Source organism: Eumetopias jubatus, unplaced genomic scaffold (assembly GCF_037043125.1).
Source record: "Eumetopias jubatus isolate StellerSeaLion01/CBP00866 unplaced genomic scaffold, mEumJub1_p1.0 scaffold_4, whole genome shotgun sequence".
Lineage (NCBI taxonomy): Eukaryota > Metazoa > Chordata > Mammalia > Carnivora > Otariidae > Eumetopias > Eumetopias jubatus.
Genome location: NW_028274810.1, coordinates 168,394,047 through 168,420,767, shown reverse-complemented (window position 1 = coordinate 168,420,767; position 26,721 = coordinate 168,394,047). Strand labels below are relative to the sequence as shown.

The following is a 26,721-nucleotide window of genomic DNA, read 5'->3' as shown; positions in this document are numbered from 1 at the left end:
AAGTAGAAAAGGCCATGGAAGCTATATGGGCACATATAGGCCACTGAGGTATGACCAAGTAAATCACAGTTCAGTACTTGAAATGGTACCCAAGTGACTTTCCAGACTTACTGCTACTTCTAAGACTGTACATTAGCTGGAATTCAACATAAGTTATATTCATTTACTGGCTGACTGCAGGCCGAGATTCCATTCCATATAATATGCTGCAGCAGGTTTTAATGGCACTCCTGTGGCCTAGGAGACGTAATGCAACTTCCAAAAGGGTCTCAGTTACTTCAGGGAGAGGTATACACACTAGAGAATCAGGCTCAGGCAATACTCATTTTTCACCACCAGCATCGGGGCTGTAGGGCCACCCCACCTGCCTTCACATAGGACTTAGGCAAAGAGGGCTGCTAACTTTCAGTCGAGGCCACCAGCACTGGCTTTCGGCAACAACCTCCTCTACTGGTTTCCTGCCCATCTTCCGGCCCCCTCCAGTTCATTTTCCACAAAGGTAGAATACTTTCTCTAATGTGCATATCTGATCTTCTCACTCCCCTCTTTAAAAAAAAGTAACTGTTAGTGGCTTCCTCTTGCCCTCGGGATAAAATTCAAACTCCTTACCAGAGCTTATTTATTAAACCCTGGTCTGGCTCCAGTTTATCTTTTGGACTTCTTTGGTTTCTTCCCAGGAACCTCAACCCAACCCACCCAGACACACATTCCAGCCTAACTTCACACAAATGAAGCAACATGTGGTTCTCTTAAGGCGACTCCTCTTACTTCCTCCCCATTGTATCCTAATATCTAATCAATAACTCAGCACGGACTAGAAACTTTTCTTCTGAAAAACCTTCCCTGAATTCCCCTCTTCTCTTTCCTCCTAAGCCTGGATTACTGAATCTCTTGTCTATCTGCCCATCTACCTACTTACCTACCAATCTACCTACCTACCTCTGTAATGTATATACAGTGTTATATAAATTTATATAATAAGTTATATATGTATATATATAAACTTATATAATATATACTTATATATACTTACATATTTTATTATATATTTATGTAATACCTAAATTTACATTTATGTAAATATTTATATATTTATGTTGATATAATACATTATATATAATATATACAAATATATAAATATAAAATAAATCAATATATCAATATATAAAATATATATTTTATATTTATAAATATATATTTATTTATAATATATAAACAATACATAATATATATTATTTATAAATATATATAATTTATGATATTATAAATATATATTTATATATATCTATGACTACTCATCGGTATTTCAAGCTAATTAGTATTAATAATTAGCAAATTAATACAAATTAAATGCTAATTACATTTTTAAAAAGATTTTATTTAATTTGTGAGAGAGCACAAGTGCATGAACAGGGGAGCAGCAGGCAGAGGGAGAAGGAGGCTTCCCGCTGAGCACAGAGCCCCACACGGGCTCAATCTCCGGGCCCTGAGATCACGACCAGCCAAAATCAAGAGTCGGACACAACCGACTGAGCCACCCAGGCACCTCAAATACTAGTTACATTTAAGCTTATTAGTTCCTTCCCTATTAAATAGGCTAAAAAGAAATCTTAGAGCTTACAGAATTGGATATTTGTAGTCAATCCATACAAACATCCCCAGAATACAAACTATGGTAACACTAAAGATCGACAACGTCCACTGAGCACTTACTATGTGTTAGGAGTGTGTTCATCTTTTACATGCTTTATCTAAACCCCACAACACCTTGATACTATAGGGAGTATTAATATTCCCATTTTGCAAATAAGGAAACAGAGGGTTAGGTCAAGAGAATACAGCTTTCATGGGGTAAAAGTGAAATTCGAACCCAGCTCTGTCTGGTTTTAGAGTCTACACAATCTCTCTCATGCCCTCTTATGCTTCTTTATTGCTTTTAGAAGTTCTGAAATTCACTCTAGTTTTCTATAGGACTAAGAAAAACATAAGAAGCAAAATAGATGTATATAAGAACAAACAATAGCTCTTAAAACTTACTGAGTGGTAGCTCTGAGCCAGGCCCCCAAACAGTATTTTACATGTTACAGCTCCCTGGGCCCGCCCAACACCCCCCCGCCCCGCGATGACAGGAGTACCTACATTCTATTTTACAGATGAGCAAACTTCTGAAGACAAGCAGGCCAGACCTGGGATTCTATCCCAGGCCATCTGGCTCCAGAGGCAAAGTTCCTAATCTCCACAGTACACTACCTCTCAAAGTAATTGGGGCCGGGGTCGGGGTGGCGGGGGTGGGGTGGGGAGGAGATCTTTGAAGAAAAAATTTTTAATATATCCAACATATGGCTAATTGTCAGGCAATCGTCAGGAGCTACCTATTAAAAGGCACATACCTAGGCCCCTCACCAGGCACGGGAATCACCATCTCATTGAGGTAGAAGAGGGAGGGTTTGATCTGAAAATCCACAGGTTTGTCAAATACCCCAAGTACCTGCTTTTTAGCATTACTATGTTTTGTACCAATTCAGTAGATGTTTTAGCAACTGCTTCAGAAACCCATAACCAGTACACACTTGCTTTTTCCCCTCTAAGAATATAATCACACTCACCAGGCATTTCTAGAATGGAAGCTTCATGGAGACTGTTTGGGGCAGTTTTGTTCCTTAAGCTGTGAGAAAGCTCGTAAAGGGAGGAGAGGTTTCCACTTTGATAGCTGACAGGACGCCGAGTTGGTGCCAACACCACCCGATGAATTTCACCAGGTCAGAACGCCGCAAAGCAAATGCAACATAGCTATCACAATGCTCCCGAGAAAGTTTTGGTGTAGAGCTGCGAAACCCACTTCCTACCCCGAGCCAGCCCAGCAGGAGAGGCACACTGGAGAAGGCTGCCATACACCGGGCTTGAACATGGATGCTGGAAGGGGAGAGAGGGCAAGACGGCGATGAAGAAAAACAGACCTCCTCCGTCTGTGAGGGTCCATCTGCTGTGAGTTTCTGTTTGATTTAGGAGTCTTCGCTTTTATCTTAGGTCATAGAATTAGGCTTAATATTCAGAATTCCTTTATCAAAAGAATATAAAAGTATTCTCCTTCCCAGAGACAAATCACTTTATGTGAAAAATAACCTCTTAGGTAAATAAAAGAGCAAAAATATTCTATAATAAAATGTTGTATATTTTATGTAGCAGAATGTTACAAAAATTCACCGAAGTAGAAAGGATTCCCACTTAGAACTCATTATTTCTTAATTGTGGAGTTTGGCAGGGATGGGTTCAAGCGAAGCTCCCATAATGCACGGTATTATTCTTGGTATAGTTTGGAATTCACTTATGCTCCAAGCGGGGTGGCGGTGGAGGAAACTTCCTACCCAGTTGTTAAGACAAAAATCTTATTTAAATAGTTTGCTGTTGTGAAAAATCATAGCAATACTTCTTTTTTTTTGGTGGGGAGGAGAAAAGAGAAGAACACTGAAAAAAATTTTCCTTTCAGAACACCTCTAAGAGACAAAGCTGATCAAGTGAATGAAAACACCTGGTTAGTTAGTTTGGGAAGGAAAATACAACTGCACAAAGAAAACCCAAAACAAACAAATACAAAAGAAAAAAAAACAAAAAACACAAGTAGTGTGTTCCTTGCATGCAGTGAGGGAAAACTGCCCAAAGGAGGAGATCAGAGAGTGAAAGGTTCTTAGAAAAGTAAGGGGAGAGACGAAAGGTACGTGAGAGAAGTTTCTTGATCATTTAAGAAAAGATTAACAGTTCAGGAAAAGACGGTGGCATTCTTTAACTGAAAAACCCAAGAATCTGACGGTTGAACATGCCAATATGAGAGCATATTGTGGCACAGGAAATGTTAAAGGGTAGAGGGGGTGGGGGGAAGCTGTCATACGTGCAAGGACATGTATGTGCATATAACTGGGCCTGAGGAAGGGACATGGGGTTTGGGGAGGAGAGTTTGGGGTGGATGATGCCTAGGCTCCCTCATCCACAGCCTGCTGTATTAATTCAGGATGCGATCCCTGGGATCCTGGAAACACGTCAGACGCATTCATGCTTCCTTCTAACAGTCCCCATTTCTCATCCTTCAAGGCCTGGTTCAAGTCCTAGCTTTCCAATAAGCTTTCCCTGACTATTCCTCTCTGCACAGATTTCACTTTCTGGGAATCCCAGCTTACTAACAGAAGCCATGGAATTTGCCTCTTCATTAGTCTTGCTTCCACCCTATGTTCCTTAGATTCCTGTGATGTATTTATCCTGCCTGCCTCACGTGGAGATGGATAAGCCATGGCTGATTCATGCCTTTGAAGGGTTTCATCTAGGCTCATGTGAGAGACAGAACTGGTGCTTAAGAATTTTAGTCCAGTGTGGTAAGTGACAAAAGGATCCGGTAATAATATACCTGTCCTAAAGAATCAGGTAAGGAGGAAGACTTTTAATAACTTTTTTTTTTCTTTTTGGTAATGGTAGTGGTAATTATGGGCGGTTTGGAAGGAAAACTTGAAAGCCAATAGACATTACAAGAGAAAAACATGTCTCAACTTCCTTATTTGTTCAGCAGTGAAAAAAAAAGAGGGAAAGGAAAAACAAATTAATAACAGCTTATTTCTCAGATTTTATCTAGAGAACACACACTTTACTGTTTTTTTTTTAAACTAGATGGTGTATAAAGGCTTATCTTTAAACACTAGATTACAGGCACTACTTTAGATTTAAATTAAAGAAAATTAAATGCAGGCTTGAATCAGCACCCTTCTGGAAGAATTTAAAATATTTCTAAACCTCCAAAAAGAAAATCTATCAGAGTTTTAAATAAGATGTTTAAAATTTATTTTAAAATTCTATTTATTTGAGAGAGAGCACGAGAGAGAGCATGAGTTGGGGGGTGCGTAGAGGGAGAAGCAAACTCCCCGCTGAGCAGGGAGCCCGATGTGGGGCTCGATCCCAGGACCCCAGGATTACGACCCGAGCCAACAGCAGCCGCTTAACCAACTAAGCCACCCAGGTACCCTTTTTTTTTTTTTTAATGATCAAATAAGATTTTAAATTTATTAAGCATCATGGATTTTAAGTTCATAAAATCTCACTGGTTTTAGACATTTAGTACCATTGGATCCCAGAGATGGTACAAGGATGTCACATCCATATACATACCACATGGGTATCCTAACAGAACACTGACCTTACCACACAGATACAGGCCTCCTAAGAGGCTACTGTGAACTCAGATATCGGCATACTGTGGGTATGTTAATGAAATTAAGAGTCTTGCTTGCATTTGAGAAACTTCATATTCAGAATGCAATAAGATTCTATGTTTTTACAGTCCATTTATATTTTGGTATTTCCACCCCCATTGTTTCTGGTTATTTCCACCATCAGTTCCTAAGGTAGCTGAAGCAGGGATCCTTCTCCTTTTCCAAGGAGCTGGATGGATGCTGCTTTCTCTCTTGCACAAGGACTCTCAGTTAGGGAATGACCACCGTCTTCACTTCCAGGTCACTGTTTTCCCCTCTACCCTGCCAAACCCACGGTTTCGATTTTCTGATTCAGTGACACTGAAAGTGAATTGTATATTCTGGAAAGTGGTCTTAATTTTTGGTTACACATACATTGCAGACAGCAGAGAAAAAGGCACCTGAAAAATTTAACGAATACATTTGCAATCAAACCATCTCATTTCTAAAAGACTTCTTCCTTATAACTCTCTTGAAGGCTAGCAAGTAATTTTAAAAGCAAATTATATAAAGCTGCCCACAGACCACGGATCACAAAGATTTTGCTTTCCTCTTGTCACTGTCAGGGGTTCCTACAGAGAAGGGGTGGTGGTCTTGTCAACCGTAACAAACAAGAAACAGTCTTGCTAGAAGGCCCTGTGTGGGCCACCCTGTTCCGTAGGTGCTAAGCAACTGTAGTTTAAAAATAAGCCAACCTCTCAGAACCTTGATTAAGAAACCCCTATTAAGAATGCAGTTTATATTGATAAACTCCATAATTTAAAATATCAAATCAAAGTTTTGTATGTGCTTTAACCTGGAGAATACTGCCCAGCTATAACTTCAAAACACTTAGGAAAAGAAAAGGGTAACATGTAGGTCAAAGGTCTACTTCACAGAGAACAAGGACTCGCATTAAAAACCAGAATCCCAGCCAACCTAAGAATGCTGGAACCTGCTGGGGCCTGTCTGTACTTCCCATGTTTGAGAGTGTTTCCTAGCACTTACTCGGCAAGCAGGATGCTATTTGTCCCTCGTGTATTTTCACAGAAGTCCATTTGCTTTCCTTCCCTGGCCTCTTTGCCATGGGCTATGTCCATCATCGGGCGCGATCTATGTGGCAGAAGTTAGCATAACTCCCCAGGGACAAGCCTCTGAAGGCCAGATGGGTTATTTAAAACCAAAGTTTTCCCCCTTTCTTACAAGAAGGCTTTTCAGTAACCAAGCTTTCCTTTTCATCCCGGTAATAGTTTTTTTATTCCAAAGAGCATTTTTAACTTAGGTAATAAGAACTGTAAAGCCTTTACGTTTACCTTTCTTGATCTAGTTCTATATACTTTTAACAATTCCTATAAAAAACAAATTTGGTACTGATCACTGATTACTTATTGCGACAGCTGGATTTCCACAAAATTTGGTACAATTTTCAATACCCCTTAGTTGAAATAACATAAGATGCCAAAAGAGCTGAAATGGAATATTACTTTAAAAAATTAGCTTAAGCATAAAAAAGTCCTAGAACGCAAAAAGGCCATGAACTAAAATATCAGTGTGAGTAGACTGGCAAAGAAATTAAAGGGAAATTCTGAACATCAGGGCTAGCTGCAAGAGCGATTCTGCAATTCTAACTTTATCGTGTCACTTCATGTCAGAAAGTACAAATCTCAAATGCTTTATCATAGCAGATTCTGAGAAAGGTTTCTTAAAACCATGCAGTTTGGAGTTTGCTATTTTTCCTCTTGAAAAATGCCATTTCTATGGATAATGAAAAACTTTCGAAGTACATTTTGCTAAGCAATTTTGAGCTTCTAAATTACTCGTACACGGAAGCACTTCAGCTATATGTTTGAAAAGCCCTGGACGGACAGAACAAAGGAAATAAGGATGGTTTCCCTCATTAGGTTATTATTAGATCATTTCCACTGGATAATGAGCCCCAGATAAGGGCAGCGTAGAAGGCTGCAGAGTTGTGCGGCCTGCCACGTACCTTTTAATAAACCCCTGCTCTCCCTTTGTCTCCCTCACTGGTTTGAACCCCGATCTCTTGAACAGAATGAACAACATAATATACAAAGAGGGAGTCAGATTTTGTGTTATTTTCTTCTCTAAGTGAGAGCAATAAAGCCTAAAGAAAATAAACAAAGCGAAGTTTCCAGAGCCCTCTGGTTTTCGGGCGTGTGTATCTGTGTAGCCCCTCCTATCTATCATGGCCAATCCTGACACCTTCCTGGTGCAGAATGATAGGAATGTTCCTCACCACAACTACTATTCAGGGGCAACAAAACACTCAGGGAAGCACTGTATACCCCCACCCCCATTCTGTGATGTCCCCAACCAGCTCCTCCGATGAGTATGAGCACAAGGGAAGATTGCTTTGAACAAACCATGATCATAAACTAACCAAGATCTTTATTATGCTAAATTCCAAATTCACTTCTCCAAATGAAGCGAGCTAGGGTCCTTACGAATCTTAATCTCTAACCTTCTTTGTGGCATTGACCTTTCCACATTTAACAGACATTTGCATATTCTACAACTGATACCAGAGATGAAAATAGGAGTAAAGATGATCACTACTTGTAACCATCTAGAATCAACAGGACTAAGTTATTATGGAACCCTGGGTTTTCCTCAAAGCTGAGGTTCAGTTAATTGACCCAATCTGATTTTAGTTTTTTTGTGTATGAAAGGGTTTACACTTCCTTACCTTAAATAAACTGCCCAACAAACTGTCATCTTCTGTTTGTGACTCACCCTCAAAATCACGAACACAGCTTCTTCCTTTCGGCAGTAGATAGAACTATGAGCCTATACCGTATGGAATTCAGGGGTAAAGGAAGGGGTTTGCCAGCAATAGCTCTGGGATGTGCATTTAAAAAAATATAGCAGTTTGATTTCAGGTCAGTTGCTTCTTATACATAAAAGGTGAATAAAACTAGTTTATAACCAACTGGGCGGATATTCTGTGAAATTGGTCAGTAAGCCAAAGGCTGAAGAATTTTCCCCTTGGAGATGTTTACATGGACACATACTTACTTATACATACTCACACCCCACCCCCCAACACACACATGCACACACACAACATCCCCACTTCACCCTATCAGTGCCCTCTGACTGGCCAGCAGCATTGAGAACGTTCCCTACACCACCTGCATCATTGACCCAAAGTCTCCAGGCACCCTATGTCCATCCATATGCACCCATTCAGCTAACTCATTTACACAGAGTTTGTCAAAGGTGCATGATGGAAAACCTCCTCACGCTATTCCAAAGCGTCTTCCAGAAACAGAGGCTAATCCTGAGAGCAGGAAGGTATCAAACTAAAAACAAGGATTTCACTTCCTCAGGGTGAACCCTACAGTTGTCTACAAACAGCAACATTTTGTTTTCCTCAGTTAAACTTAAGTTTCTAATCTTTCGCTGGAGGTACAAAAGAGACATGGAAAAGAGAAATAGAATTTTCTAGCGATCTTGCAGCAAAAGTGAAGGCAACCACATTTCCCAATCCATGAGGTTTTACTGCATGGGCTATTAGTATCGGTGCATATAAAACAAAAATTCAATCCTTGTTTGGCTTAAAATCTGGCATGTGCAGGATCCACAGAAGCCTACCATGACAGAAGTGCTGAATGCTGAAGCTGGAAGGATCCAGAAGGATCACCTGGACCAAACATGGGGAACAAATATGACCTAGTTCACAAGGTTTGGAGTGGCACACACCCACATATTACCAAATAAATCTGTTCCTTAAGTACCATGAAAGTGTTAAAAGTACAAACAGTGCTCAGAAATGAATCATCTAGGGATGCCTGGGTGGCTCAGTCAGTTACGTGTCTGTCTTTGGCTCAGGTCATGACCCCAGGGTCCTGGGATCGAGTCCCGCCTCGGGCTCCTTGCTCAACAGGGAGCCTGCCTCTCCCTCTCCCTCTGCCTTCTCCCCCACCCCCCGCCCTGCCGCTCGTGCTCTCTCTCTGACAAATAAAATCTTAAAAAAAAAAAGAATTATCTGAACAATATTTTTTTCTGAAGCTGATATTTTTGACCATTTATATACCTAGTTGTATAATGCAATGTCTCGCTCAGTTACTTAAAGAGTTAAGTCTGTCCTTTGGAATATACATACTATAAGCAACTACATTTTGGTTTTTTTGTAGTTTTCTCTAAAAGGCCCCCCTACTGGTGCTATAATTTAGTTGGATTACAACAGAGGAGGGCCTGACAGTTCTGAACCATTCTCCATTTTGATGCATCCTTTGGCATTTTCAGATGTTTATCCTTTAAAGTCATTGTTTGGGGTTTTCAGAAGGATTGAGACAACAAGTGTAAAATAATTAGAATAGTTGTTGGCATTAATCATTGCTGAATAAACGTTAACTGCTATTTTGGTGTATGGGCACTAGAGTTTTCCATCTCTGGGTAGCATAGTTTGTCATGGTCCGATCTTCTTCCCTAATCTTGCTTTTTTTTTTTTTAAGATTTTATTTATTTGACAGAGAGAGAGAGAGAGCAGAAGCAGGGGGAGCGGCAGGCAGAGCGAGAGGAAGAAGCAGACTCCCCGTTGACCAAGGAGCCCAATGCGGGGCTCGATCCCAAGACCTTGGGATCATGACCTGAGCTGAAGGCAGATACTTAACCCACTGCGCCACCCAGGCGCCCCCTTAATCTTGATTTCTGAATAAAAAATTCACTGTTTACTGCTGCTGCCTCTCCTTTTTCTACTCATTCTTCTTGCTCCCAGTAAAGAGATGATGGAAGGATTACTGACAGCCACAGGCACTTGCTCGATGCCTCCTCCTCTCCCACCTCTGCAGACCTGAGCTCCTGTCTTTGTTAGCCCATCTGCTGTGCGTCCCACTGCTTTCGCTTTCCAGTGTCCGTCACCACTCTTGCCGACACAGCGTCTTCTCTCTTCCGGGTTTCTTCTTCACGTTCCTGGTTGTTTCTTCCAGTCTCTCCCCCCGGTTTTTGTCTCTTGTACAAATAGCCTGACTTTTGTTGATAGTGGTTTTTCTTTTCGCCAGGACATTAGATCTGAATTTTTTTTTTCTTTTTTGCTATGCTTATTTGTTTACTGGGGTCTTGGAGTTCTCTTTGTTGGCTATATATCTATATATAATATACATATGATATATATGTGTATATATGCACATATACATATTTTTAGTATACTATGTCTATATTAAATTTATATATTCTGTTTGTTTCCTCCTGGGGAACGGGAGCATTTAGATAATGCTTCCTAATTTGGAACTGCTTGAAAAAGCTGGACAATAATAACAATAATAAATAATAGTAATCACATCACCACCCCAATGAGAGCAGTGACAATGAAAATAGTCACTGCAGTCCCTACTATGTTGGTCAGAGTCAGATCTCAATTACATCTCACCCTGCCACTATGGGAGTAGACAACATCCCCACCTGCGAGGTGAGGAAATGCGGGTGTGGAGAAGTCAAGGGCTGGGCTGAAGGCCCACAGACAGCAACAGCAGGGCTGTTCAACAGGCAGTCTGACTCTAGAACCTACACCGTTAACCAGAGAGCAGGAGTTCACTGGGCTGTTCATCTAGCTCTACTACGTTGGACAGAATCAAAGAGGGGACCACCGCAAATTTTCTTTAAATCAGCACAACACAGTAAGCACACATATCACATTTCAGTTTGAGTCATCTGGGTTACTAGAATATTTCTTCTCCTGTTATGAAATTCTAGTAGCTAAATATCTGAATAACTAATTATTGTACCTTACATTTTAAAGGTGAAAAGGTCTTGGGGGGGAAAAAAGCTAGGTAAAACACTCCCAAATCACTAAAATACATACAGCATCATCCGGGATTCTAAGAAATTTTAATAGCTCTAAGATGAGACTGACATAAGCAAAAATCACTGTTATTCATTAAGGATAAAAGAATTGGGAGAATTTTGAAAATAGTTTAAGACATTATAGAAATTTTTATATTAAAACAAGATATATTGAGAAGATACTAAAAGGCCAATAGACTCCCACAACTGGCTATACAAAATCATTTAATAATAGTGAGGCATTTTTCATAACGCACTTGATATTTATGAAATACATATTAATCAGAACTTAGTTATCCAAATCTGGCCATAAGGAGTTTATAACATATTATATATCATTATCCATCATCACACCAGCATGTTTCAAGTTAATAGCATAAAATTATCTGGCTTGATCTGTGGAAGTCATTTTATATCTAATAATCTAAAATTGAGTCAAGTGCCATTATAGAAATACCCATATAAAATAATATCTCAGGCATGGAAAATGGATTCTGAAATCCCACTGGAAAGGCCATCCAACCAAAGGTTGCACAAAAACACAAAAAAGTTTTAATGCAATATCCAATATGCCCAGATGCAATGATACCTACGGGTAGAGAAGCAATGCTATATTTCGTGCTGTATGTGTCCTTATTTCTTTTTTAAAATAGACAGTTTTTCCTCCTCCAAACTGTCTTTTCTCCTCCTCCATTTCCGTACTTCCCTCTATTCTAACACTATGCTTATACTCTGATAGCTGGTTAGTCCCCTTAGGGACTGTTTCTGCCGCATAAGCTTTCAATCTGGGAGGAGAGAAAGAATAAAAATAACTTTCAAGTACATTACTTCTCAAACTCTCTGAGATACAAGACGAGTTTTCCCCCCTAATCCCTCCAGGACTGACAATTTAGCAAAATAAAAGAGTAATGTGTTACAAAAGAAGGGGATGAAAAAAGAGAGTATAAGTCCCATTTCTTAAAATTATTATTTGATTTAACCAACATGAGATTTACTATTGACCTACTCTATAAGTTTCTAAACACTTAACTTGAAATTTCTGTACTTCACTCATTATGGATAGGTAGCCAAGAGGCTGCAGATGGGCTTGGGCCCAGGAACCCCACACACTGAGGTAGCTCTCACTCTCAGGTGCTTCACCTGTTTCCTTCTCACCCAAGGACCTTCTCCTCAAGGAGACCTGGATGCTCAGTAGAGAATAGGACCTACCATGGTGCCCTATGTATTTCTCTCATAGCTCTCAGGAGATTCTGCCCTTCACAAATGAAAGTTCTACCAGCAAACAGACCTTGTTTGTCTTACAATTTGTTTCATTACTAGGGCTTAGGACTATTAAATTCATTAATAAAGGCTTTTCATCACTTTTCCTTTTTATTCCTTTACTCAACTGATATTCAGCACATGCAGAGACATAATTCTTTCCTAAGGCAGCTTTAAAGTTCTGGAATCAGGCATACAGTAACATCCTTCTAATAATACATACTATCTGTTGTAAGATGGTTTTTATTTTATAGCCACCACATATATCAAAACTTTATAATTCAGGTTTTCTTTAAGAGAGAGAATGCAAGAGAGGGATGGGGTGAGGGGCAGAGGGCGAGAGAGAGAATCTTAAGCAGGCTCCATGCCTAGCACACAGCGAGATGCGGGGCTCGATCTCACCACCCTGAGATCATGACCCAAGCCAAAATCAAGAGCTGGACGCCTAACCAATCGAGCCAACCCAATGCCCCCATAATTCAGGTATTTTTATACCTAAGGCAAAACCAAGTATGAAAAGATTAATGGATCTGGTCCCATAAAATTTTAGTTTACTGAACAGAAAAAAAAAAAAAAACACTTAAAAATGATAAGCTGGAAATTTATCTATAAAATATTACAAAAGTTTAAGAATCTTAATAAAAGAAATAAGACAAAGATGAATACTGCCATGAAAAGATTTATCGTCAATTAAAAAATGTATATGAAAACAATAAAATCTTGTACCAACTAAAATGACACTTTTTAAAAAGGTATTATCCAATGTGTACGTGCTAATATGTAGCCCTTCCTTGTGTAAATATATAACAAATCCTTAAAAGAGTTTAAAACAGTTTACTTAGCAATTCACACAAATTCATTCAAAGGAAATAATTTAAGAATGCACGTAAAATATTCATGGTATTGCTTTGGATGTCTAATAAAAGGGAGATTAGTTAAATAAGATATGCCTATGAAACTACACAGTCATTAAAATGATGCTGTAGAATGGAATTTATTGATGTGAAAAGATGTTTACAATGTATTTACAATCTATTGTTACTGCAAATAACAGGTTGCAATACTATATTATACAATATGGTCCCATACTGCCTATCTAGAACATATATCAAAGTAATAATATACATATGAGATCTTTAATTATTTTTTATTCTCTTTATTTTCTAATTTACCTGCAATAAACAACTATTTTAATGTAACGAAGAATAAGATAAAAGATATTAAAAAGGTAAAAATACAAAAAGAATGCCTTCAGTCAAAAAGTAGTGATAAGAGATTTAATTCAACTACTGGAGCTAGTAAGAGGTCCATTGTGATTGAAAGGATTTGTAGTAAAAACAAGCTAGTAGGAGAATATTTGAATTAGGAGACCCACTTTCAGGTATTTTACAGGCACACTTGCATGATAATGGTCTGCTAATCACACTCATGCCTATGTATTCCTGAAAACAGTATGGACAATGTTCAACTTTCAGCTCTTCTTCCATCTGACTTGCGTTTACATTATTGATTTGTCTACAGTTTCAAAACCAGAGCCCAGGAACGGGTTCTTAGAAGGAGTATCTCGAAGATGCATGGAGTGGTTGTCAATTTGATCTCTTGGACACTGGTAGGTCATTTAGTTAATGCCTCTCACACACCCTACTTGTAGAGCTATGATAATGACAACGAAGACAAAAGCCTTTTCCAGAAGTTTCGCTGGCCACCCCAAGTGCCTGCGGTTTGAGCACATCTCCGCTCTCCAGCCTCTCATGTCATTCACCGTGGGTTGGTCATTGCTTTTTTAATGGACAGAGGCAAAAGCAGAAAACTTCAACTTCACGGAGAATTTTAGAGCTTTTTGAAAAGAACTTCAGAGAGGCTTCAGTCTAACCCCTTGATCTCATAAGTATGGAAATTGAGGCCCAGAGAATAAGTGAAGAGCCAAACCAGAACCAGGCTATCTTGCCTCTAAGCCCAGTCCTTTTTCCACCCCCATCTACTACTTACACCGAACACTGGGTTCTACTCTAGAAAGTCACTATCCGACCCCATCATGATTACTGAAAAGAGAATGTATACAGACCTTGCATCTGGTAGCTGTATGGTGCCTGTCCGGGCTGAGGGGTACCGAAGCTTGTGCCGTAGCTGAGAAATCCCGTCTGTCCAGGTGACTGAGACTGTGACAATCCACCTTCAGTCTTGATGCCTGCCCACAATGCACCTAAATCAGTTAGTGATAGCTTATCTATCTGTCCATCTCCAAAGCTGGTCAATACACAAAAACACTCCCACAACTCTTCAGGCACAAATGCTTCCCAATACCATCTCAGTAATCAAGGGTATATAAGCCTAGAGTGGAATACCCTAAACTAGAACTTCAATTAAAACAAAAACAAAAACAAAAACAAAACAGGAGTATTACAGATTTGAGCAACTATTCACATTGTCCTTTCCTGTTTTTCTCATTTACATTTTCTATAACGTTTAACTCCTATCATTTCTAAATGTAGTCTTGTTTTATAAGAGGTTAAAAGAGCATCTCCTTTATAGTCAAGAGATGGCCATAATTAAACTTTAACTAGATTATTCTAAAAGTCACTATGTTGATCAGTGTCAAAATTCTCTTTTCTAGAAAGAGATTAGTCTCTAGCCTCACAGCATTTTTCTCCTGTTTTTTTCCTTACTCTTTCTGCCCAAAACTGATGTTAGCACACGACTCATTCTGAAGTCAGAGGAAGCAATATTGGGCACAGAAATAAGCAACCCAGGGGAAAACCTTCTCCCAAATACCCAGATCCTACCGGAAAGTAAGCACAAAGAAAGGAGAATATTATAAACAAATGAAGCTGACCAGTAGTTCCCTTTTTGTCCCTTGTAGTTTCAAGTATTTATCCCAATTTTATTAAGTGTAGCCTAAAGTACACTTTCTTTCTCATCATGATAATATAATATGTTTATGTCCCCCAACTACTTCCCGAAGCGCCAGGCTGACATCCGAATTGCAGAACTTGGGTTTGGCAATAATGTTGTGTAGGGCTCAGCACTGGATTATAATTAAAGACAGTCATGAAAGTTCACAACTGTCCTTAATTTCCACAGAAGACAGAAAAATTTCTGCCAAGCGAATTCACATGTTTGAATAATTTTACTTTGCACTTAAGATAAATGATATCTTTGGGATCACAGTAGTCTCACTGTTTATTTCCATTTTAGGGGAATTTCATCAGTAGAATGAAGTTAGGTAACTTTCCTAAGGCAGTGGAAGAATCTGACTCTTGGCCGAGAGAGCCTACAGTAATTCCTGGAGTATCTCTAAATAGCCTCATAATGACCTTAACATTTAAGTCTTAACATAACCTTAACTTTTTTTTTTTTAATGTGATCTTTTTCCCTGTACAGGCAATCCCAAACCAATGAATAACCCATATTTATAAATGGTCCCTGGAAGAACACCTGTCCAAAGCAGGTGGTTTGATGGCTCTAGAAACTCCCTTCCTTTCCTTGTCACCAACAGGGATTTCCCCTCCTCTCTCTCTCCATTTGAGACTATTAATCTGCTTCCAGTCTTTGCTTGTACCACCTCTGGTATTAGCCTGGAGGTCCAATCTTTGTGCTAAAAACAAATAAGGAAGAGCAAGAAGAGGCAGAAAACACCCTCATCTGCACCTTTTTCGAGGGCTTCCACCCACAAGCTTGCGAACTCATCTTATCGTTGAGCTCCACGCAGATCCAGAGACTAGGACGAGTTCTTCTTTCCCACTGATCTATTTTTCACACCATGAAAAGATTTGCCTATCTTTTCTTACAGGGTCTAAGTAAAAAGTCAGGGGGCACAAATCCTTGGAGAGAGTCTTCTTAGACCATCTGGACCTTGACTGTCAGCCGTTAAAAACCCTAATATATGTGTTCTTCCTTCACAAGCAAGCAGAGGGGAGAAGGTGGTCCTATTTTTCAATGCACTGGCCCAAGAAAACTAGAATTACTGGCCAGAAGTGCTGGGAGCATCTCTCTGTACTCAAGGCCCAGGAAGAGAAGAAAGAGATTGGGGAAAGTAATAAGGACTCAGAATCATTCCCAGGAGATTTACAAGCACAGGCAGCCCTGAGGCCAAAGCCCTTGACCAAAGTGCCAGGCTCTTACCATCTCCTGACTTATCACATTAAAATGCCCTTCCTCACTCTACAAGTTGTGATTGGAATCTGAGAACCTCTGCTCATCTTCCTCTCCTGGAACAATTATTGCAGACAATAGGGACATCCACTAATGGTTCAGAACTGGAACCATCCTAGATGGCAGGCAAGAAAGGGGCAAAGGCCCTACCATGACTCCATGGGGAGAAGAAAGAACAAGAGAGGTGTGCGTGCGTGGCAGCCGAGGCAGTGACATAAATGGCAGCTTCCTTGGGCAGCCCTGGTAAGGCTACAGTAGTTTAGTATTGTTCAGGCCGGGAAGATACATTTATACGTCAAATAATCAGCTTACCGATCCATTTTGAGAATATAAATTGGGGACCCCCTCAACTCACATTATAGAGTTGAAGGTATGCAATTCAAATCAGAGATCCTTTTCTCTCTTTCAGCACAAGAATTGTTTAAAGTAAATTGCAGATAAATTTGATCTACATCTAATATTATTTTCAAAAATCTTGAGTAAAAGTTACGGAAATGAAAGAGAATTCTAGGAAGTCCGTTTTATGGCTGTTTCTAAAACCTGGCTTAAAAATACCTAGCTAGATAACATTTGGTTCTGGAAAGTTTTGCAGTGAAACTATAAAGGGTGAAATCATATATAATTTATATTTTAATTTACATATATTTTCTAAGAAATTTATACATAGTTCATTTGGTTTGGGGTAGAGCTAGAGAATAAAAAGGAATAAAGTAATTTACTTTTCGATTATTAATGAAATGTTTAAATGCTTATTTCTTTCAATATACGGCTATAAACACAGAATTACTTATTCTACCACTCCTTTCCCCCAAACTCCCATGTACTTTTTCTTGATCACTTGATTTTTTTTTTTTAAGGGAATGTTAATTCATATTCTTTCTATTCAAAGTGCAATTTGCTTAAAATTATAATTGCAATTCAACTGAAGAAAAGGTATCTTGAAATTCTAAGATTTCTTAAAATTAAACTTTGGGGTTTTGCTGGATTTATTTTTAACTTACAGGTATTGACCCTTTAACAATTGGGTTAAATTACACCAAGATAAAGATAATCTCCAGGTGGGAAGGAACAAATAAGGATGTGAGCTTTCAATGTTTCCTGCTTTGCCTCTTTAAAGTGCAGCCCAAACTGTGATATATAGACCACTTTTCCTAATGGCTGATCCTGTTGAAATTTGAAAGTAGTACTACTTTCAAAGTAGTACTACTTTCAAGTAGTACTTGAAAGTACTTGAAAGTACACCCTCAAGTTCAGAGCAAGGGCTTGTTGAATTCTGTTTGTACTTCCCTAATCATAGGTAGGCATCTGATAAATAGGAAATGAATCTTTACCCCCAAAGACTCCGTTCACTGAAGTTTTATCACAAATATGCACCAAAATACTTTGGATTCAAGAACCAAGTGCTCAAGTGACAAATTAAAAGCTGAGCTATAAATGGAAAAAAATGAGAGCAAGAGGGCATATGAACCATGCGATCTATTTGCCACTGCTGACCTCAAGATAAGTAGCCACCACTTCTTACAGGGCTCATGTAAAAACAAGCGTATGAAGAACTTAGACACAGAAGGTGGTTAACACTTTCTAAAGTGGCCCAAGGTGACAGTCTTTAGGTACCACTCCTGTGAAACGTGCACACACACACAGGACTGCCCATCTGATCCCACGACTGAGGTAACAGGATTACTCACCGTACGAGGAAATTCCGTATGGCTGTCCCGGCTGTGGGTATGTGGCGTACGCTGTAGCTTGTTGCATTCCTGTGGTAAACTGTGTTTGCCCATATGCAGCCATAGTTTGTGAGGAAGGGGTAGGGAGAATATGTGGGTATGGTCTGCTATTTGTCAGAAATGACAGAAAATAGAAAGCCCATGCATTAGATGGAAACATGCAAGGTAACTGATTAACAACCATATCACAAATTGCAGTTAAAGACTGTCTCTTAAAGTATAACTTTCTAATCTAATTATACAAAGTACTGAAATACTTCAGTACCTCTTCTAGGTGACGCTCAAAATAAATTTGTGTAAACACACTGAAGTCTCTAGGAAATGCACTTTAGTTTAAATTAAGACGTAACACGTGGGCACAAAACATGACTTGAAATAAGGTAAAAGGCTACTAAGAAAAGTCATTTATTAAGAGAAAATACATCTTACTTGGAAGGATAAATCTGTGGTGGGGAGAACTGGTGAGTTGGTCTTGGGCTGAAGCTACTGCTCCCAATTGCTGGAAAAAAAAATGTACAATAATCATAGCAAAATACAAAATATGTCTACAGCTTCGATCTATTTTTGAACTACAGGAAGACCATATGAAATTGCAGATGTTCACCCTATTTGGCCTGAAAAAATCGACACTTTCATATGCTCAAGCTAAGAGAAAGTTAAAATATATTGAATGACCTATGGGAACTGATTAAATGATTTGAATTTTAAATTAACTCAAAGTAGTCACCGTCATCTGAAATACCTGTCAGCAGCAGTACACGAGTACAAGGTGTCCTGGCTACTGTTTGAAGGACCTGCTCAAAGAGGCGGAGGGAGGGTGAGTTTGCAGGGCTGGGCAGGACCCGAAAAGGTCACTTGGCCTATTGTGTGTGCTCAGAACACACACACCTGAGACTGGATTACAGAGAAATCCCTCCCCACCCCCCCAAGCCCCTGCTAATCTGCTCTCAGGTGAGTACAAATAGGGCCGAGCCTCATTTGCCTGCATTGATTTAGCAACATTTTTTTTAGTAAAAATGCATTCCTATAGCTCTCTTAAATTTCTCAAGTTGCAAGCTAAGCCTGTTTTTTCTTGCGCAGAGGCAGTGTTCCTGTGCCTTTCAGTTAAATGTGCTCAATTTCAGTTAATTCCGTAAAAAAGTTTTTTTGTTTAAAGATGTTATTCAAGCATTCAAGCAGAATTTCATCTCTTTAATCACAGACTTTATTCAGTAGGTCTCAGAAAATGCACTGAAGTCTATCAAACATTCTTTTACACTCATTCTGAACTAGAGCAAAAATCCATTTTTGTGAAGACATTAAAATTTATTATAAATAGGGACTATCTCTTTTATGTGTATATTACACGTTTATGTTTATATATTTATGTATACACACAGCTATATGTGTTTCTATGTATTACATATAAATATATGTAAAATATATATAAAAGGACACCATACACACACACACACACACACACACACATTCCGCCCCCCCCCCAGACTCTTCCTATCCTCTACCTAGCTAAGATGCATATTCTTTGGGTACAATTATGAGATGTAATATGTTTATTTTCTTCTTCCACTAATAATCCTGGTGTTCAGAGGCTCTATTACTCATTAACTATACTGTGTATTAAAATCCTTCTATCAGGTTCCATGCACTCAAAGTTGTATACATCTTTCATGATGTCACATCAGTACTTTTATACTTCTCAAATGTAATTTTCTGTTTGTGTTTGGGAGAAGAGTGGTAGAGTTGGACCAGAATCTTAATCTATGAATAATCTTCTCCTTGTAAAGCAAGCAGGCCTAACCCAGCGACAGGAGAGTAGGTCTAGATGAGTACTACTCTTGCACGCAAGCTGCCAGACTTCTACCACGTGGCTCTCGGTTTGGCAGAACCAGGGTCCACATTGAAGCGAAGGCAGGCCAACTCAGCTGGTGTCCCCCCATCTGCGGGCACATGTTGAGTCACTGCTCTGTTCCAGGCACTGAGCAAGATGCCACAGATGCAAACATGCATAGACAAGTTCTGTCTGTCGCATGTGGGGAGGCCGACACACAAACAACCATGAGGGGATTAGGTGAATATTGCAGTTTATAGGAGGAAAGGATTAGTGAGAGAATACTTGGACAACAGGCCTGCCACTTGCCCAGGTCATCCGTGATGACAACCTTTCCTACTCCCCTCTGCTAAGCCTGCAAAGAGGCCAAGGGCAAAAGAGATTTATCCAGCAGAGTAGCTGGAGGAGTAATACCTTCCCTGGAAAATCACAGTTAAAAATAAGTTAAAAAAAAAAAATGAAACAAGAACAAAAACCCAGTGCAACCCGATGATGGAAGCCGTAGAAATCCCTTTTATGCTTTTCCACCTCTATCCCTGGGTTTTTCAAATTGTGAGTCAGGACCCATGAAAACATCATAAACTCAACTGCGCAGGTTACACCCAGCAATTTTGTTTTGTTTTGTTTTGTTTTACAAACAAACAGAATAACAGAATAGCATATATCAAGGTTATTACACAGGGTAAGGTGAGTTCCGTGAAGCTTTAAGATTATATGCATAGCATAGGTGTATACACATAGATCTGGGAGGCTGCCCAGTGTGGTAATTAAGCACAGGTTCTGGAATCAGAATTTAATTTCGGCTGACACTAAAGTTCCAGCTCCTGTGTTGTCTTGGTCAAGTTACCTGATCCCTCTAAACCTTGCTACGTTCCCCTGTATGATGGCAATAATACTACCTACACCTCCCAGGATGGTTTGAGGACTAAAGGGAATTGTTGACAAAGTGAATAGCACAATGTGTAGTGTTCATCAGCTCAGCTCTCCAGATTCCCACTATCTTTGCCCCCAAATTTGCCCTTCCTTCTGTATTTTTAATTCTACTCAATGGACAGCATCACCATCTGTCTAGCAAAATACTTAAAAGCAGGATTCTTTGTTCCCATTGTACTTATGGGGCATAAAAATTAAGTAACACGTCCAAGCAATCAAATAGTAAAGCTGGTATTTGAACCCATGTCTGCCCGACTCTTTCCCTCAAAACATACTAGCTCCCGACCTCCTACACAGACTCTAGGAAAACCCTCAAACTCATCTCCTTCCCTCCACCCCCCATTTTCATGAGTCTCGAGTCCCCCATCCCAAATCCAGATATTGCCTGTTGAGCTGTCCCTCATCCTCCATTCCCAAGCCCCTGACCTGGCTCAGGTTCTCATTAGTCTCAGCCACGTTCCTTGTACGCCACCCGTCATCCATGGCCACCGCACACTACATCCATGGCCACCAAAGTGATCTTTCTTAGAAACTTCATGTCCATTCTCCAACTTACCATCTCTCAACTGTGCTCACATTATCCCTAGGAAAAATTCCAAATTTCTTGGCAGAGTACACAAAGGGATGTAAGCATCTACCCTCCCCTGGGTTTAGTAATCTGTAGCCTCCCTGGACTCGAGGATTGCCCATACATGCCATACATTTTCATGTTTGGCTCAGCGGCTCTTCATACCAGACCCTCTGCCTTGTGAGGCCGCTTTTCCCCTGCTTGACAAACACTTACTCCTCCACTGGGACTAAAACATCATTTTCTCTTTAGGATAATGTCTTCCTTCTCTGTACTTTCTTGGAGTGTTGTAAACATTGGCAATGTAGCACTTAACCACACTGCATTATAGTTAGCATGTGTAGTGTATAGGTGTTAGTTTCCTCTGCTAACCAGGAGCTTCTGGGGCCCAGGACCTCTTGCTCTCCTTTATGTGTGTGGTAAGTAATCAATAAACAATATTTGTTTAATTACAATGTGAGATTTAGGTCATAAGCAAAGGAGATTTTTTTTTTAACCCCTGATGATATGAAGGGTGGTTAAATTATTTTAAGTCCTATGTAAACATATATAATAAACCTGATTTAGCTCTTCGGCAATATAATTTGGAGTGAATAGTATTCTTTATAAAATATATGTGAGTAAGAACCCATGATGCTGCCCAAATATCTTGCTACTAATTACCTAACTATGTGCCCCTAAAATGATCAAATATATAATGCCATATAATAAGCCATATCTTTTGGGATTTCCCTAAATCCAAATCTCTACAATTTTGTGTGGCCTAAAGTCAAAAATCTTCCAGCTCACACCTCAAGTACTTCTCCTCCTAATTGCCTAAACACCTTTAACTTTTTAAGCAATAATTTAGGAATTCAGATTAATTTTCATTTCATGAGACCAGAATAACCTAAAGCCAAAAAGGACGCTCCCAGATCATTCATCATTCATCAAGGTAAATAAAACGGTTATTTTACCATTAGTAAACTCCAAATTACATATGCCAGAGCCTTGGGAACATATGGGCAACTAATACCTCTCTGTTTTAGCACATTTGTTTCCTATTATTCCATTCTTTCTCTTATTGCTAACATAGAAGTTAAAGAAGTTCCCCAAATCTTGTAGTAGGGAGGGAGGGGAGGACCCAAGCTTGAGAATCTACTGAGAAGGTCAATAGAAATCCCCAAAATAGCAGGTTCTCAGTTCACTGCTCCCATCTCGTGATTATCAACATCACTCTGTTGGACAAGCAGGTCAAAAGCCTAAAAGTTTTAACTCTTCTCTTTCCATTTTCTCATAAATTCAGCCAGCTCTCCCTTCAGAATATGTCCTCTACCTGACAACTCACTGCTCTCACTTACCCCTCTGTTCCAATCACCAACGTGGTGGCCACCAGAGGATGGCAGTCGGGACAACCCACCCCCTCCCACCCCGACCTTGCCTCCTTCCCGCTCTTCTCTACTCTTTTCTCCTAATGGAAGCCTTACACATTCAGTCCTGCCTCAGGGGCTCTTCTCAACACAGTCTTCTCTTTTCTGAGCCAGGGCAACACTGGTCTCCCTGTTTCTATTTATCCTCCTCTCCACTCTTCTCCCATAAAGCGTCTTCCACACAACAAATGGTGACCTCCTAAAAAAAATACAGATCATGTCACCACTGCCCCCAACTCCAAGCCCCATTATCCTCCTATTACATTTAAATGAACCCAAACTTAAAAATACATACATACATAAACCCAAACTTATTCCCTCACTTCACTGAGATCTTTGCTCGTATGCTCACCCCTCAGAGAGGCCTTCCCTCTACAAGAGACCTCCATCCACTCTTCACTACATTATTTGATCTGCTTTCACTTTTTTGGTAGCCTAGTTACTTACACTACCACTTACCTCTTTATTATCTTCTGTCCCACAGAATGAAAGCTCCATGAGGGCAGGGACCTGATCTACTTCATCACTGCTGTATTCCCACTGCCTAGAACACTGCCTCACATAGAGTAGGAGCTCTATACAGAATTGTTGAATGATGAGTCAGACCCCAAAAGTTACATCTTTTTAGGAACAATTAAAAGACAGAAGTCCTATTTGTCATACACAATATTTTTTTTCTCCTCTAGAAGCATTCCTGTTCCTATTTCCAATTTTCAAATACCACCAGACATCAACATTGTATGATCAATATTATCAACTGGCACTTCCTGTAACAAATTAATAACAAATTTAGGCTTTGTGGAAATGGAAGAAACAGAAGGAAAAGACATTGTGAAATCCCTAAAAATATTATTTTCAACCCCAATTATTCTTAACATTTAGATCATTAAAATATTACTTTTCATTGGTAAACGATAAACGGGCAGAACATAATTAAATTTTAAGAACATAATAAACAGCCTTGTAATTTTCAATTCAGCAACATGCCTTTGAAAATCAACTGCTTTCCTCCAGTCTCCCCATACCAGGATACCTGGTGATTTTCCTGGAAAAGAAGGAGCCTCACTGCCTCCTTAAGGCTTTAAGATGCTCAGATTCCTTGAAGGACAGAGGTGGAGACAGTTACTACCGATGTCAGAAAGGCTCTGTTTCCTCTTTATTCTTGCTGTCTGTTTCATCAAGACACCCAAAATGGTTGGGATGTGAATTTTTAAGCCATCATGCAGAAGCAGAGTAGTGACCAGAGGTGAAGACCATTTTGGAGTCAAATGCTTGGAGACTGCTTTCTCTTTCCCTTATAAGCCCTAAGTCCTGTTCACAGCTACTCCAGCAGGCCACGGCTTTTGCACCTTTACTCAAGGAAGACAGAAAGAAAGAAGGAACAAAAGAATTAAGGGAAAAGCTTTGTGTTTCCTATACCCGCACCTGACTCCCCAGCTCACTCTATCTCTCTCCACTATGCAACATGGAGAATCAATCTATGGAAAATAAGATCGCCCATAGCTTCAGTCCCCTCACCGAACTATCGTTCCACCTTCAGCTAAGCCTTTTTCCAAGGACCCTGCTTCTCCTGCATATCTTTTTCAAGTAGAGCCTACTCATGATCTCAGATTCCAGATATTACAGACACCTGAAAAACATAACCCCATTTCTGCTTCTTCAAAATTGTTGTTGCTTTGTTTTTTTCTCTCCCATAAAACCCTTCCTTCTCTAAGGTTTATGACAATTCTTTAACACTCTCATGAATGACCCACCTTCTAAACACTGTCTTGCATTTATCAAAACCTTTAGTATTTAACTGTGTCCCCTAACAAATCTCAATGTTATCTTGGGTTATGGGTCCATCACTTCTCTCCTTCTATCTAGGCCTCCACTCTGGCCTTCTACTCCAACCACCAAGCTCAAGACCGCATTGTGGACCGTTCTTTCCCCCCATTCCACAGTCTTGCACCACAACAGCATCAACCAATTCATTTGTTTACTTAACGAACATTTACTGACCAGCATCCATGTGCTCAAATCCATGATGGCCACCAGAACTGTAAGTGTGAACAAGCCAAACAAAATCTCTGTTCTCATAGCGCTATGGTTTAGCAGGAAGAAAGACAATGAAAAGTAATTTTAAAAGTAGTGATGAAGGCTGAGGAAGGGAAGTATGGAGGACTAACCACAGAAGCATATGGTAGAGGCATCACTAAGTTTTGAGATTAAGGGAAGAACATCCTCCCCTGTCAGAATTTTCTTTCCCTTATTCCCATCTAATCTGTTCTCCAACCTTATCATAGATGCAGGACCCCTGACAACCTTACCTTCTCTCAATTTGTTATTCCTTACCTTTTTTTAAATACTTCTCCCAGGAGGATACATGAATCATTTTTTTTTAAACTCTTCTTACTGATACCCTCAATTCTCTTACTTCCATATTCTTCCATGCCTGACCTGGAAAATCCTTAACCCTGGATCAAGATAAATACTTTTGACCTGGGCAGCAAAACCCTTGTAGACAAAAATTGCTCTATGATAAAGGCTCCACATTCATAGTTCTCTACCTTTGTTTCTCTGGCTCTACTGTCAACCTTCCTTTATATTCCAAGCGGCCTCAGGCTTCCCAATTCCTCGTGACATCTATTTCAATCTTCTCCATCTCTTCCAGCTCATAAGCCTATCACTATCCTCACTTCGAGTCACTTCAGAGGAAATGGTAGAAACCTTCATCCATCCATCCATCTATCCATCCATCCATCCACCCAGTAAATATCTAAGTGCCTAATAAGCACCAGATACTCTTTCAGGTGTCGAGGAAACAAATTAACAAAACAAGACAAATCTCTGCCATCACAAGCTTACATTTTGGTGGGGGTAAAACACCAATAATAAACCTAATACACAAGTAAATGATACAGTTTGCAAAAGGCTGTGTTATTGGGGGCAGGGAGGGTTGCATTTAGCATGTCAGAGAGGCTCGAACCCTACAGTGAGAGTTTTGCAACACTAAGTAGGATGGTCGGGGTGGCGGTGGGGGGTGCCTCGCCGAGAAGGGAGATGAGAGCCCAGACTAGAAGGTGGTGAGGGAGTCAGGCAGGTATACAGAGAGGTGCCCCAGGCAGAGGGACTGCCACTGCAAAGGTCCGGACTGGCAGCCTGTCCAGGATGTTGAAGGAATAGTGGGAAGGAGGCAATAGGTCTGATGGGGCTTGTGGCTACTGTAAGGACTCAGCATTTACTCAGAGATACGCGGGAGCTACTGGAGGGTTTGAGCAGAGGAATCAGGCAGGAATTCCCTTAACATACTGACTCCTCCTTCACTTCAAACTCATCTGCATTCATTCCCAGTCCATCGTTCCCGATGTTTCTGTAGGAAAGTTATTCCTTTTCTAAGGCGATCCACTTCTGTTCAGGATTTAAGCCATTGCTGTCCCAGCAGGCACCTCCCTGCATCGATTATCCCCATTTTATCTATACCTTTAACCCCTACCTCTATAAAATTGGTGTTGGCAGCCAAAACCACCCTCACCTTCTAAATGCCATCCTCAACCCTATCTCCTGCTTTCTAATGGACTACCTTCTCTGCTCCTTTTACCACCTGTGTACTTGAAAGACGGTTTTCTCCTCCCTGTCTCCACTTCCTCACCTTGTTAGTTAAATCACCCATTTCCTCACGGCACTTTATGAGCACATGTATCTGCTAGGAACTGTATTGGAGGCAACAGAACTGGGGCATAGGGGCAAGTGGGCATGAGGGGAAGTAAAGCACCATCCACTGAAACTGCTGTAGGCTAAATCCACGGATGTTCCTCATTTAGATTTTATTTTGACATAACTTGACACT

The 26,721-nt window shown here is 40.0% G+C and overlaps 1 protein-coding gene across 1 annotated transcript in view; it reads right to left on the bottom strand.

The window, feature by feature from the left end:
- Positions 1 to 26,721, bottom strand: part of EYA1 (EYA transcriptional coactivator and phosphatase 1) — a 167,940-nt gene that overhangs the window by 108,118 nt on the left and 33,101 nt on the right. Inside the window, exons 5-7 of the mRNA XM_088023133.1 lie at positions 18,584 to 18,653; positions 18,116 to 18,261; positions 14,341 to 14,478 (exon numbers count right to left, since the gene is read on the bottom strand). Of these exons, the coding sequence (XP_087879259.1) occupies positions 14,341 to 14,478; positions 18,116 to 18,261; positions 18,584 to 18,653 (354 nt within the window). The remainder of the gene's footprint in view (positions 1 to 14,340; positions 14,479 to 18,115; positions 18,262 to 18,583; positions 18,654 to 26,721) is intronic.